General features: G+C 50.2%; 1 protein-coding gene across 1 annotated transcript; it reads left to right on the top strand.

Annotated features, from left to right (window-relative positions):
* Positions 1-3865: 3865 nt before the first annotated feature.
* On the top strand, positions 3866-11967 carry Dmbx1 (diencephalon/mesencephalon homeobox 1). The gene is made up of 4 exons (XM_004872962.3): positions 3866-4017; positions 6810-7005; positions 7286-7634; positions 8372-11967. Exons 1-4 carry the CDS (start codon positions 3866-3868, stop codon positions 8809-8811), a joined length of 1137 nt encoding a protein of 378 aa, XP_004873019.1. The 3' UTR covers positions 8812-11967.
* Positions 11968-14485: the final 2518 nt, after the last annotated feature.

Below are 14485 nucleotides of genomic sequence, written 5' to 3'. Positions count from 1 at the left end.
ATTTCCTGCTGTCCTGAATAACCTTGGGTAATAATTGTTCTTCATATTTGCTAAACTGGTAAAAGATATCTTATTGTTTTTATTTTTCTTTCTTTAGTTATAAGTAAGGCTGAGCTTTTTGTCATGTCATTTGTGTTTCTTCCTTAATGAGTTGTCACTTCATTTACTTGGCCTGTCTTATTAAGAAATCCAACTTTAAAAAATGTGATTGGGCTGGGGATTTAGCTCAGTGGTTCTGCCGCCTGCCTTGCAGGCACAAGGTCCCAAGTTCAATCCCTGGTACCAAAAAAAGAAAAAAAATGGGATTATCATCTGAAAAAAAGATGTCATACTTACTAGTTTTATATTAGATCTTTTTTTTTGGTATTGGGGATTGAACTCTGGTCCTTGCACTTGCGCAGCAGGTGGTGACACCACTGAGCTAAATCCCTGGCCCGATGTTAGAACTCTTTAGGGATGTTCTTTTTTATTTTTATTTATGCTACTTTTTAAAATCAGTTTTGCTGTGCCATAGATGTGGTAAACAAACATCTTTTCCAGGTTTACCTTTTAGGTTTGTTATACTGTTTTGCAGTATTGTGTTATACTGATGTTTTAATTCTTTTTACCACTGTATCTATCTTTTCTCTCAGATTTCTGCCTCTGAGGTTATGCTCATGGTTCATAGAGTGAGCTTTTTTTTCTTTTTTTGGTACCGGGGATTGAACTTGGGACCTTGTGCTTGCGAGGCAGGCAGCGGAGCCACTGAGCTAAATCTTGGGCCCCTATAGAGTGAGCTTTTAAGGGAATGTTGTTGGAAGGTGTCAGTGTGTGAGTGCTGACTCAGAAATCTACAACGCTAGTCAGCTCCAGACTCCTGTGTCCAGCTACCAATTCAATATTCTTCCTTGGAAGTTGGGCTCATATTTCACACTTGCCATGTCCCCTCAGAACTTTGATTTTTGTCAGGTGTGGTGGCACATGCCGGTAATCTCAGCTCTTTGGAGGCTGAGGCAAGAGAATTGTAGGCTCAAGGTCAGTTTGGGCAAATTAGTATGACTCTGTCTCCAAAAAAAAAAAAAAAAGGGCTGGGGATTTAGCTCAGTGGTTCCGCTGCCTGCCTTTCAAGTGCAAGGTCCTGAGTTCAATCCCCAGTACCAAAAAAGATGAGGGGTATATAGCTCAGCATTCCCTGGGTTTAATACCCCATACCACAAGACAAAATAACAAAACAAAGTCCTTGATTTTTATTCTTTAATTTCCCTCCTTGAATGCTCCTGATTTAGGAAAAGATCGAGCTTTACTCAGTTGCTTGGGCCAAAACCTGAGTTTCCCTGTTTTGCTGTCCTTCCCTCATTTCTTAGGACTAACCTACCAGCAATCATGTTGGTGTTACTTGCAAAGTGGGTCCAGAACCTGAGCTCTTCTCACCACCTCCTGCCATCCTAGCGAAGGCTATTGGTCACCAGTCTGGACTTCTGCAATGCCATGCTGCCTTGGTCTCTTTACTCTTCTCCTCCATCCCCACCGCCAGTCTGTTCTTCATCCAGAAGCCAAAGTGAGCTACTGAAAACAAATCATGTTACTCTCCTGTTCAGGACCCTCCTGGACCATCCCAACACACCCAGGATAAAATTCAGACTCCTCACAACAGGTTGTGAAATCCTCAGCAACAGGTCCCCTCTTCTTTCTCCAGCCTCATTTTCTCTATGATCTCTCTCCTCCCTCACTATGGTCCAGCTACCCTGGTTTTCTTGCTTATTCCTGCCTCAGGGGCTTTGCCCTTGGGGTTCCTTCTTCCTGGAAAGCCTTTCCCCCAGGGTTTTACGTGGCTAACTTCAAGCTTCTGCTCAAATGTCAGAGAGCCCTTTCCTGACCACGTATGCTAAAATAATCTCCCACTTTCTTTTTGTCATACTCCTCCTTTACCTTATTTTTGTTTGTTTGTTTGTTTTGGTACCAGGGATCAAACTTGGGACCTTGCACTTGCAAAGAAGGGGCTGGAACCACTGAGCTAAATCCCCAGGCCTACCTTATTTTTTTTTTCAGAGCACTTATTCCTGTTTGCCATTCTTACATATATATCTTACTTGTAGATATAGATCTCTCCTTCCTGAAATATAAATTTCATGAAGTTAGGGATTTGGGTATTTGGGAAGTGTGTGCTTAATAGCTTTTTTTTTTTTTTTTGAGACAGGGTTTCACTATTGTAATTCAGGCTGGCCTTGAATTCACCATGTGGCCCAGGCTGACCTTGTACTCAAAGCGATCCTCCTGACTCAGCCTTCTGAGTGCTGGGATTATAGGCATGCACCACCATGCCCTGCCCCAATAAACATTTATCGAATGAGTATGTGTAATTTGTGCGTGTGTGTCAGTGGAGGTCTGTGGGTAGCTGTATCTCCTGCATGACATCTGTGAGAATATCTGTGTGAAACTGTGGGAATAATGTTGAGCTTGTATGAGTAGGGTAGCTTCTGTAAATGCCTTGCCGACAATGTCTGCATATGTGTTTGTGCAGGAAACGTGTGTGTGCTTGTTTGCAACTTGTGCGCATGCTGTAGGTGTCTGTTTATGTATACCTGTATCTATTACAGTGATGGTAGAGATCCGAGATACGTGGACATGTTCTTCCTCTTACCAAATGGAGCTGCCATTGCTCCAATCTCTCATACCTGGGAAATAGAAAACATGTTTGTATCTTTGGGTGACTACAGGCATGGGGTTACATTCCAAAAGTGACATTTCATATTGATGCAGGGTGGGTTCTCAGATGAGGACTTCAAGAGTTGGGAAGGAATCTGGGGCTGATGAGACCCGAGCAGTCTTGTGCTGATCCAAGAGATCTCAGTGGGAAGGATGTATTTTTTGATGAATAGCTGATGTTCTTGGAGCAATCAACCACAGAAGAACTAGTTTACAGCAGCGTGGGTGGGATAGGCCTTGGATTGGCTGGGTCGCTTCAACACATCACTGTTCTTTCTCTAAGTCTCAGTAGGCTCATCTGCAAATGGAGTTTGTTGCTCTTGGCCTGCTTCCTTCTTGGAGATTAGATGAGTTTAAAGGAGGTGAATGTATGACCATCATGATAGAATTTTTATGTTCATGCAGCATGTTAGGGTTTTAATTTGCTATATATCATCAGAGCAAATGCCTTGATGGGCAATCCAGCTCTGGACTTGGTGCCAGTGGGGCTTAATAGGTGTCTGTTGAGTAAGTATGTGTGCAAGTGAATCGATAAATCTACAAATAAGTAAGTACCTGGGTAACTGAGTGAAGAGATGATTGTGTGAGGCAGCAAATGGACTGGAAAATCACAACGACTAACATTTTTGGGCACATAGTACATCAGGGCCTATTGCAAAGGCATCCCTTAATCCTTGCAACAAATCCAAGAGATTGCTACTATTGTTAATTCCATTTTGCAGATGAAGAAACTGAGGGTGAGAGAAGTTAATTGACTTGCTAGAACCACAAATCTTCTAAGTGGCAGAGAGTTAAGATTCCAGCCCATGCCGTCTGACTCTAGCACTCAGAACATTAAACCTCTCGCTGGTCCTGCTAAGTGAATCACTGAGTGAGTGGGTAGATGAAGGAAAAAATGCAGTCTTCTGTGAACAAGACAAAACACTTTCTTTTCTTGCCTTTTTTTAATGGTGGTGTTAGGGATTGAACCCAAGGCCTCAAGCATGCTAGGCAAATGCTCCATTACTGAACTGCATCCTCAGCCTAAGACAAGCCATTTTCTGATGGGGAGGCAGAAGCTCTTGGGGGTGAGGTGGGTATCCAACCTCTACACTGAGGGCAGGGTCACTCCTAAGGTAGAGTTCAATGGGCCTGCCTTATATCCCTACTCCTTCCTCCCTGTCTGCAGGTGGATGCCGCCATGCAGCACTATGGGGTGAATGGCTACTCCCTGCACGCCATGAATTCGCTCAGTGCCATGTACAACCTGCACCAGCAGGCAGCCCAGCAGGCCCAGCATGCCCCCGACTACCGTCCATCAGTGCACGCGCTTACACTGGCTGAACGCCTGGCTGGTAAGAGCCCTGGGGATGGGACCTTGGAGATAGGACCTGGGGGCTAGAGGAAATGGCTCCAGAAGGGGAGGGAGCACTGGGAAAGCTTACTCTGAGTGGCACAGAAAGCCCCAGGTCACTTAACACAGAAATGACAATTCGCAATCTGTATAGTGCTCATTATGGCAGCACTTCTGCAAAATCTGTGCATTATATTCAGAGTGCCCCTTCTTTACCAGCACTAAGCTGGGCCCTGAAGTTGCCCTATGACTTCAACTTCCCATGACAAGCCGGTAAGGAACATGTCCATTAGGTCAGTCTCACACAGGCCAGTAGCTGGAGAGTAGCTGGCAGAGGGCTGCAGAAAACGAAATTTCAGGCAGAGGGAGTCCTGAATAATAACAGCTTCCATGCTGTGAGTACCACCGTGGCTGGCACCCTTTGAGGCTCTCTTTCTCAATGATTCAAACTGTTTGATTCCCATGAAAAGAAACTATTTCCATTTTATAGACAAGGAAACTGAGGCCCAAAGAGGTTAAATCTGGGTGAAAATGGGATTGTAACATGACATCATGGCTGAAAAATGTGAGCTATGGAGTCATAAATTTACAATCAGTGCAGGGGCTGCCCACTCACTTCACTTTTCTGAGCCTCAGTTTCCCCTGGGACAGTGGTAGTGTCCATTCTACAGGATGGCTTGGAGGTTATTTGAGAAACACATCCAAAATGTTCAGCAGAGCCTAGTGGTAATCAGGAGTCATCAGTACCCAACACCCAAGGTGAGTACCAAGTTCCCAGGAGGGAGCTGCAGTCCCTGGAGTCCTCCACTCCTGGTTCAGCTGGTTGTTGCCCCGACTGTTTCTTAGTGGGAATGAGAAAGATTCAGTGACATACTGGGGAGCTTGATTTCCTGGGAGGTGATGCCACCCACTCCATCCTGCCCCAGCCAAGCCTTGAGCAGCTGGTGAACCCATGTGGGTGCATCCCTGCGCCGGATGGTCCTCAAGGACTTTAGGGGAATTTCTAGAGAAACCAGGTGCCTACCAATCCTTGAGAGAGCAAGGCAGAAAGACCATGGCCAGGGGCCAATGGTGGGCTGGCTCAGAGCAGCAGGATCAGCTAGCAGAATCAGGGAGTGCTTTCTGCAGGCCACTGGACGGGAATCAGGCTTTTAAAAGGCACAATGAGGAGGAAGGACCAGCAGGAACTGAGGCATAGAAATGATATGGGGTCTGAGGACCCTACCTGAGTAGAAATGCCAGCCTGGCAGGGAGGATGAGGTGGCCAGTCCTGTTCCTTTAGACCCTGCCAGTCCTCTGAGCAGGACCTGGTGGATAAAATGGAGCACTCGTCCATTTTCTCTAGATCAGGATGGGGCATGTCCAGTGTGGGTGTGGTAGGTACAATCCTTCTGGAGCTCTGGCTACTTCCCTGGTTTGGAGCGAATTGTCTGAGCTCAACCTGGTGGTGACATCACCTCCTGACAGTGTTCCAGGATCCAGGGACTGGTGACAAAGTCAGGGATAAAGGCTCATGTCTGCTGGCATGGACAGAGGAACTGGGGTGATCAGCCCACCCTACAATTCTCTAACTCTTAAGAAGGAGAGGATAGGGTCCGGGGATTTAGCTCAGCAGTTTTGCCGCCTGCTGTGCAAGCACAAGGACCCGAGTTCAATCCCCGTACCAAAAAAAAAAAAAAAAATGAAGAAGAAGAGGATGAATTCCAGCTGGGGTCCTGCATGGAGGCCTCACCTTCCAGCCCAAGGCACACATTATTCTGGGTGGTTTTTGCGTTACCAGAAATGAGGGCAGGACAACAAATTTTTTTTTTCGGTATCCGGGATTAAACTCAGGACCTTGTGCTTACAAGGCAGGTGTGGCACCACTGAGCTAAATTCCTGGCTCAAAAAAAATTTTTTTTGAGACAGGGTCTTGCTACATAGTTCAGGCTGGCCTTGAACTCACTATGTATCCCAAGCTGGCCTTGAACTCATGGCAATCCCCCTGCCTCGCCTCTGCCTCCAGGTGTGCACCACCATGCCTGGCAGGACCATAGAATTGATGGTCCACCAGCTCTGTCTCCCCTCCAGGCTTACTGCCTTGGAACCTGGTCTCTTTGCCTTCTGTCCCTCGGAAGGCAGCCAGAGCATTAAGAGTAAACGAAGCAAGCCTTTTTTGAGCTCTGAGGGCTCTGCCAGAGCCAGACTGTTCAGAAAACAAAAGAGATGCCGTCAGAGATGCCTAGGCCATCTGAGAGGATGAGACTTAATGCAGCAAACAGAGAATCAAGTGCTGATGAATTCTGTCTGCCTGGTCAGACCTCCCCTAAAGAGACCTTGAGATGAGTACCAGCCCTCAGCCTGACTTCTCACAGTCAGGGGCCAGTATTCTGATGCTAAGGAAGCTTTAGTATCCAGAATCTCAGGGCCATAAGGTAGAAGACCATTGTGATGTGGAATCAGCATCATGTAATCTCAGATTATTGTACTCACAGTATCCTAAGACTTTAAGGATCTTAAGGCAATACCCACCTTACCCCCTCCCCCCAGTTTCAGCCAGATAAGGAAGATGACCCTTGACCACATGCCTGATAGCTATTCTTGGAGCTGAGTTAGACATCTATAGTAATAATAATAGATGTGGGGTGGAAAGATTTTGAGAACCCTGGCAGTAGAGAGGGGATGGGTAATTTCCAAGGGCAAAGAGCTGCCAGCTCTGGCAGCTGCCTGGCTGTTTGAAGTGGGTCAGAGCAGAATTAGTTTAAAAACCTATTTCCCATAATTAAATGGCCCCCCTCTTGTTGCCCTCCAACGGCTGTACATTTCAAGACATCATCTTGGAGGCCCGCTATGGCTCCCAGCACCGCAAACAGCGTCGCAGCCGCACAGCGTTCACAGCCCAGCAGCTTGAGGCCCTGGAAAAAACCTTTCAGAAGACTCACTACCCAGATGTGGTGATGCGTGAGAGGCTGGCCATGTGCACAAACCTGCCTGAGGCCCGGGTGCAGGTAGGGCCCAGCTTCCCAAGACCTTGCAGATAAGCACTAGCCCGTCCATCTGGTCCCCACTGTCCAGGAGCAGCATTTGCTCCATCAGTGCCGAGGTGCAGCTGCTCCCTCCGTCAATGCTTTCAGCCAAGGCGAGGTGACTTGGGAAGGACAAAGGGGTGGGATTCCTAGAGGTGTGGGAAACGTTTTCACCCACATCCTGTCCCAGAGCACTCTGCTCCACAACAGCCTCTCTTCTTATTTTCTCCCTATCTCTGACTGCTCCTTTCTCTGCCCCTAGGTGTGGTTCAAGAACCGCAGGGCCAAGTTCCGGAAGAAGCAGCGCAGCCTGCAGAAGGAACAGCTTCAGAAGCAGAAGGAGACCGAGGGCTCCCACGAGGAAGGCAACATTGAGCCCCCAACCCCAGACACTCAGCTGGAGTCGGACCAGCCCCCCAGTCTGCCCAGTGGTGATCCTCCTGCTGAGCTTCACCTGAGCCTGTCAGAGCAATCGGCTAGTGAGTCTGCCCCTGAGGACCAGCCGGACCGTGAGGAGGATCCCCGGGCCGGGGCTGAGGATTCCAAAGCTGAGAAGAGCCCTGGGGCTGACAGCAAGGGGCTGGGCTGCAAGAGGGGCAGCCCCAAAGCAGGTGAGGTTTGGGGCACACTGCAGGCGGACTGGGGCCCCAGCGGGGTCCAGCCTGATGGGTCCTGACTCTGTGAGTGGGTGTGATCAGAGGATAGTCCAGAACTAGCACTCAGGGGCAAGGCCAATTACAAAGAAATGGCATGGTAGGCCCGTGCCAGGTGTTCACTCTTTAGTTGCTGAATTGTGGGAAGGTCTAGAGCGGTGGTGGTGAATTGATGGCATGAATGTCACAGCAGGCTGTCTCTGAGAGGGTGTAGGGGATGAACCTTTTAGGGTTGGCACAAACTGCTGCCTCATCTCTTTCCCACAGAGCTGCCCTGGGCAGGAGCCCCCGCCCCTAGCTGTGTTTATGAAGGAACAGAGCTCTGGCATGAGGCATCTCTCAGATACAAACACCAAGGCGAGGGAGGGGGTAGGAACTGTGAGCTCAGGGCTGGAGGGAGGCAATGGCAGCTGTGGACAGCAGGGGAAGGGGAGGTGACAGCTTTTGAAAAGACAAAGGGGATCTCTAAGCACTCAGACATGGGGACCTGGGCAAGATCCCTGGAGCTTCCCAGCTCTCTCTTCCTCCCAACATTCTGAGTGACTCACTGGGATGCGCTGGCTGAGAAAGGGTGGATATGGTTTCAGCCAGAGCCTGTCCTGTCAGCAGTGCTGTGGGGATGGGAGGCTGAGAGAACCTCCTGGCAGACCAGTCCCCTTGTCCTGAGTACTCGGTTCTCCATTCTCTGCTTGCAGATTCCCCAGGCAGCCTGGCCATCGCTTCTGCTGCCCCAGCGGGTAGCCTCCTGGGCCCCTCCCACTCCTATTCCTCGTCCCCGCTGAGCCTCTTCCGTCTGCAGGAGCAGTTTCGCCAGCACATGGCTGCCACCAACAATCTGGTTCACTACTCGTCCTTTGAAGTGGGAGGCCCAGCCCCCACAGCGGCTGCCGTGCCCTACCTGGGTGTCAACGTGGCCCCTCTCGGCTCCCTGCACTGCCAGTCTTACTACCAGTCCCTGTCTGCAGCCGCTGCTGCCCACCAGGGTGTGTGGGGGTCCCCACTGCTGCCTGCGCCCCCTGCAGGGCTGGCACCGGCCTCAGCTGCCCTGAACAGTAAAACCACGAGCATTGAGAACCTGCGGCTCCGGGCCAAGCAGCACGCAGCTTCCCTGGGACTTGATACGCTGCCCAACTGACTGGTCTTCAGCCCAGCCAAGGGGCTTGGGTGCCCCCTTCCAAGCCCCATGGTTTTCCCCAGAAGGCTCAAGGAGGTAATTTTAGGAGTCCAGAAATCAGGGGGCCTGAGTCTTCTCCCTGTCCTCTTCCTCAGAGCCACAGCCCCCGGTGAAACCTACACACCCTCTGCATGGCCCTGCTTGGACCCCATGGAGGCAGAATGGGGAGGAGGTGAGGGGCAGGCTAGATCCTCTCCTCAGTGTCTCCTCCTCCCTGCCCTCCTCCCACTTCTGCCCCTAGTAAGTTGATGTGTGGAATGTGAGATATAAATATAAATATATAAAGCTCTATTCTCAGGCACTGCCTGCCCCAGGCCCCTGTCCTGCTTCTGTTGCTTCTCCCTGACATCCTTGCTCTACCTGCAGCTTCTACAGCTCACTCCAGACTTCCCTTCTCTCTTGATCTCCCTCTCCCTACCTCCTTTCTGGTCACAATCCCCGCTCTGTCTTCCCCACCCTGATCTTTCTCCTGTGTCTCTTCCTCCTGCCCCTTTGATGCTGGCTGTGTTGGTGTCATCAGTTCCCCAGCTGTATTTTCTTTGGGATTGTAGTTTTTTGGTTTTAGTAATTTTGCTTCTTCCTGTTTCTCTGCTCTTCTCTTCTCCCTCCTGGCTTCTTCCCTACCTGCCTGTCTTTCCCTTCACCCGCATCCTCTTTAGGCAGCTATTCCATGCCATGCCCCAACAGGAAACAAGGTCCTAGATAGAGACCCCGGAGCAGCAGGCAGGAGGTGGTCCTGGTCCTCATGTCTACCCTCCCCTGACATCCAGAAGGGGGGCATGAGCCATTTTCTCTTCTCTCTTCCCAGCTTGGAGGCCCCATTTTCTCAGCTTAGAGAGGAAGGAATGGAGGCAACAGTCAGGCTGGAGTGGGCAGTGAAATAGCCAGCGGCCCTGCCTGCACTTCCTCCAAGGCCCCTGTTCACTCAGGTCTGACTGGAGCTCTAAGGCCCTTTTGATGAGATTTCCCTGCTAGGTGAGAGGTACTCTCAGAGGGAACAGGGCTGGTCCTCCTCTCTCAGTCCCAGCCTCTGAGTTCAGCAGTTTCTCTTCTTCCTTGAAGTGTGTCGGAGCCAGAAATGAAGGTTGAACTCAGGGTCCTGATCACAGTGAGTGAAAACCACACAGCAATGCATACGTTGAGGCTTCTGTTGGCTTCTTGTTCCAAAACCAACAGTGGAAATAGGGGCCTCTGTCAAGCGAGTCACTGGCACAGAAAGGGATGGTCTGTTACGGGCAGGCAACCCAGCTCAGCAGAGCCCCTTTCACAGAGGTGTACCTTGGACAAGCCCAGAGCCTCTCTGGGACCATGTCCCCATCTGCATTAGATGGCCTGTAAGATCCTGTCCAGCTCCAACATTCTACATTCTGTGCTTATAACCTTGAAGGACAGAAGTTTTTAGTTAAAATCTAACAATAACAACTATAACAATGCTCTGAATATATGAATTGGGAAATTGCTGTTGACTTGCTTGGAGCAATGACTACTGTACACAGGAACCTATCTGCTGACACTGCCTAAGTTTCCCCGTAAGTGTAATGGTTCCTTTCTAGTTCAGACAATCTAGATTAATCCTACTTTTCTTGAGTTCCAGTGCCAGGCTCTGGGGTCACCTTATTTCCATGCCGGTGATCAAGGGGGAAGAGGATGGCTTGAACAGGTTCCTGGTCACCATCCTCAACTCTTTGTGGCTCACCACTGGACTTCTACTCCCTCCTTAGAGAAGCTGAACACCAGGGTCATGGTTCTGAAGGTTTGTCTTCCTCCATGGGCACCCTGGTAGGATGGGCTTGAAGAGCAATCAATGCCCATCATCCTTTGGAGGGCAGTCTCAACTGGAGCAGATGGAAAATGCTCTGGGCAGGAAAAACTGAGGAGGGTGGAGGCACGGACCAGGAAAATTATTTGGACAAAGCAGGGGAAGTGATACTAAGTGAACCATGGGGCTGAGGGGCCTGAAATCCAGGCTAAGAGCCTACCTCCTTGTGGCAAGTACTGAGGCAAACAATTGAGGGTTTCTGAATGGGGTGTCTTGCTGGGATCTGGAGTTTGGAAGGTGAATCCAAAACCATGGGAGCATCAGAGGAGGAGAGACCTAGGCAGGGGGAAAGGAGGGTGGCAAAGGCTATGGGAAACACAGAAGGCATTTTTGGTTTAGAACCAGTTCTGTGGCCCATAATCCATTGACTATCCTTTGTGGACAAGTCCAGGAAGTTCTGTTTCCAAAACAAAAAAATCTCATCTGGACCAGGCATGGAGCTGAAGCTTTTTGTCTGTCCCTGGGTGCAAATGACTGTTAGTAGGCCTTGGAATCCAACAGCCCTAAATATCATCACCTCCTGCTCTCCTCAGGGTCAAGGGCACCTGTTGCTATGTCCTATCACAGCAGGAGCCAGGCCTCCCTTAGGCTCCTCCCATCTCCCTCAGATCTTTGTTGACACTTCTGCCATTAGTTCATCCAAACCCATAAGCCCAGGCAAGGCAGGGAAGGTACATGTGGTTTTGGCGTTTGAGGGAGTCTCAGGCTAGTTTAGAGCCCCAGCCCCAGACACTGAAAGCAGATGGAGGAGAGGAGGGTGTCCCTGTAGGAGGTAACTACGGGTGTCCTTGACGTGAGGAGTCAGAGGACACGAGCTTGAGTGGGCCCTCACCCACCAGCCACGGATCCTGGAGCCTCTCTGAGCCACCCTGAGGGCCAAGAGCCTGAGCTCGAGTCCCAACCATCCCTTGCAGGAAGCCTCATGCCACTCTGCTCCCTTCTATTTGAGGTCTCCCCTTCCCTGCTTCCTTACTCTCCCGGAGTGTGGTCCAGGGGCCTGGGTCCCCACCTCGACTCTTAAGGCTGGTGTTCTGTACAGACTGCTTTCCAAGCCAGCTGTTTTGTGACCATTTGTGTTTAGAGGATATGCCAGCCTGTGGCAAAACACTGTGTACTGTATTTATTTATTCTGTTAGTTGAAGAAACAAAACTCAAACCACCCAGCTCCCCTTGTCCTGCCTCCTGCGTAGTGCAGCATGATACTGTCTAGTGTATCTGTCTGTCTTTTTGTCCGTCTTATTTCCTGTGATGTTGTGACCTGTTCTTTGTCCTACTTGGCTAATAAAAGAGAACCTGGTAGCCCAGTCCTTGATCCATGTTCATTCCCAGGGATGCCTGTGGTGGGCTGAGCAGGTGGCATCTTGAGGTCGGTTCAGTGTCTCTCCACTGCTGCCACCATGGCCAGTGGGGAGCAAAGCAGGCCTCCCTCCTGCCCATTGGCCACTCCCGAGCTGTCCTTGCAGCTCTCTTCATGAGCTTTACCAGTCAATCTGCAGCTGGTGTGCACAAAGGGGAGCAGAGGGCGGTGGAGAGCTCCGACTTCTCCGGGCTGTTTGGGCCTCACCAGAGCACAGGTAGAAGGAAAGCTGGAGCAGGAGACATCTGGCATAGGACTCCTAAGAGTAATCAAGGTAGCCTGAAGGGATAGGGCTGCAGGGTGGAGAAAGAGGATCCTGTAGAAAGCCACAAGCAAGTCATGGCCAAAAGGGAATGACAGGGAGACACATTTGGATCTAAAGCCAGAACTACTCCTAGTGGAACAAGTGGCCTTCAGAGGGAGTGAGCTCTTGGTCCTCAGAGGTGAGCAAGCAGGAGACTGACTGCAATGGTGAGGTGTATGTGTGTATGTGTTGCTGGAATTCTGTGTGTAGGTATGAGAACCCATGCCATGAGCTCCCAAGTTTACCTGCGGGCATTAGCATGTGCACGTATACTCACTGGAGCAGGAGAGAGAGACAGTGGGACTGTAGATAGCTGATAGCAGCCCAAAAAGTGCACAACTCAGAAGTTCTTGCTGTAAAATCTTGGTTCCTTCTGCTGCATTTCAAGAAAGAGGGCCAGAGGTCTCCGCCATCCTGGCTCTAACTCCCTTCCCTGAGTTCCAGAGCCAGAGGGCGGTGAACACATGGGGCTGGGGCTTGGGGGTTTGAGAGCCCTCTGTCTGAGGCCTGCAGGAAGCTGTCTGCTGGGCTTCCCGAGGGAGGGGGCTGACTCCCCAATTTCCAGGTCACTTCTACCCCAGAAGACACATTCCTCTCTTCCCAGTGGGGCTGAGGATTAGGGTGGGGAGCACCCCCTTCACCTTGCCTCCCTGGCTCCCTGGGAGGGGCTGACAGATCAAATGTCTGCCCTGCAAACCTGTGCCTCCTACATAGCTCATGTCAGGGCCACACGGTCACTGGCATAGAGGGTGTGCTGGTGACACTGCAGTGCAGATCACTCATTCACTCAGCATTGGCTGAGCACCTGCTCTGTGAGTGTACCTGGCCTGGGGCTGGGTGCTGAGAAGCAAAGAAACAAATAGGGAAAACATGTCCTTGACCATCACAACACAAGATGATTTGGGGGGTTCAAAAATAGGGAACTGCCAGGCGTGGTGGGGCATGCTTGTAATCCCAGCACTCTGGAGGCTGAGGCAGGAGGATCACTGTGAGTTCAAGGCCAGCCTGAACTACATAGCAAGACCCTGTTTCAAAACAAAACAAAACCCAAAACCAAACCAATAAAAAATAGGGAATTGTGTGAGCTCAAAAGAGGGTTCCTAGATCATCTGGAGAGGTCAAGAAGGCCCCTTGGGAGGGAGACTTTGACCTGAGTCCCATGGGTCCAGTGTTCACAAGGTGGGCAAGGGTGTCCAGGAAGAAGTGCAGTATATCCAAGCTATAATGACTCCCTGAGCCCTGGGAGAGCAAGGGGCCTGTCTGGGGGATGCTTGAGCAGTGGGGTGGTGCCAGTTCATGAAGGTGGGCATGAAAGCCAGGCCAGGATCTTGGTGGCATTGAAGCTGTTCCCAGTGGGGGAGTGGGGTGATCAGACTTGTATTTTATTAACCATGCCCCTCCTTTTGTTGCATGGCGATTCATGTGAAGGAAGAGCAAGAGCCAAAGAGACCAGAGAAGAGGCCATTGTCAGGTTCCTGGCATCATCTAGATTAGGAGAGTGGGGGAGAGAGAGAGCTCAGATTGATGTGAGATTCAGAAGTAAAATCACCATGGTGACTGCAGGATGGGAGGGGTCAAGTGTACTCCCAAATCTCTGGCTATCAACCACAGGGTAGATGAGGACCCTTGTGCTGTTGGGCCTGGGGTGAGTGTTGGAGAATGCTCCTGAGCTCAGGGTTCTTGTGTGCTGTATCTGAGGAGTCCTCGATTTATTCAAGGAAAGATGTTGGGTCTGTCTCCGCTGCTACTTTATTTAACAAACACATAGTGCTTCCTCTATGCCTGGTGCCTCATAAATAAGTCACTTATTCCTCATGAAACTCTGAGGTAGTTACTATTATTATCCCCATTCAGGAAATTGACAGTTCAGGAAATTGAGGCACAGAGCAGTTAAATCATTTGCCTTGAACCACAAACTAGTAATGGGACCACCAATGTGTGGACCCAACTAGTCTTGGAATCTGGGCTGTTATTCTTGGTGGTTGCCAACAGGGAGATGGTGACCCAAGCCACATTGCTAAATGAGACCCCACAGAGAGCAGCTTGAGGTTGGGACCTCCATGAAATGTTGTCTGTGACACAAAGAGAATTCTACTAATGATGGAGTCGGGACAAGCCAGCCCATACTTGCTGTTTACTGTGGGCCTCTCTGTGG

This window comes from Heterocephalus glaber, unplaced genomic scaffold (genome assembly GCF_053883595.1).
Source record: "Heterocephalus glaber isolate CG9 unplaced genomic scaffold, H.glaber_assembly_v1.0 deba00001451, whole genome shotgun sequence".
Lineage (NCBI taxonomy): Eukaryota > Metazoa > Chordata > Mammalia > Rodentia > Bathyergidae > Heterocephalus > Heterocephalus glaber.
Note: the sequence above shows the minus strand (reverse complement) of the source record. Positions and strands in the feature narration are given on the sequence as shown.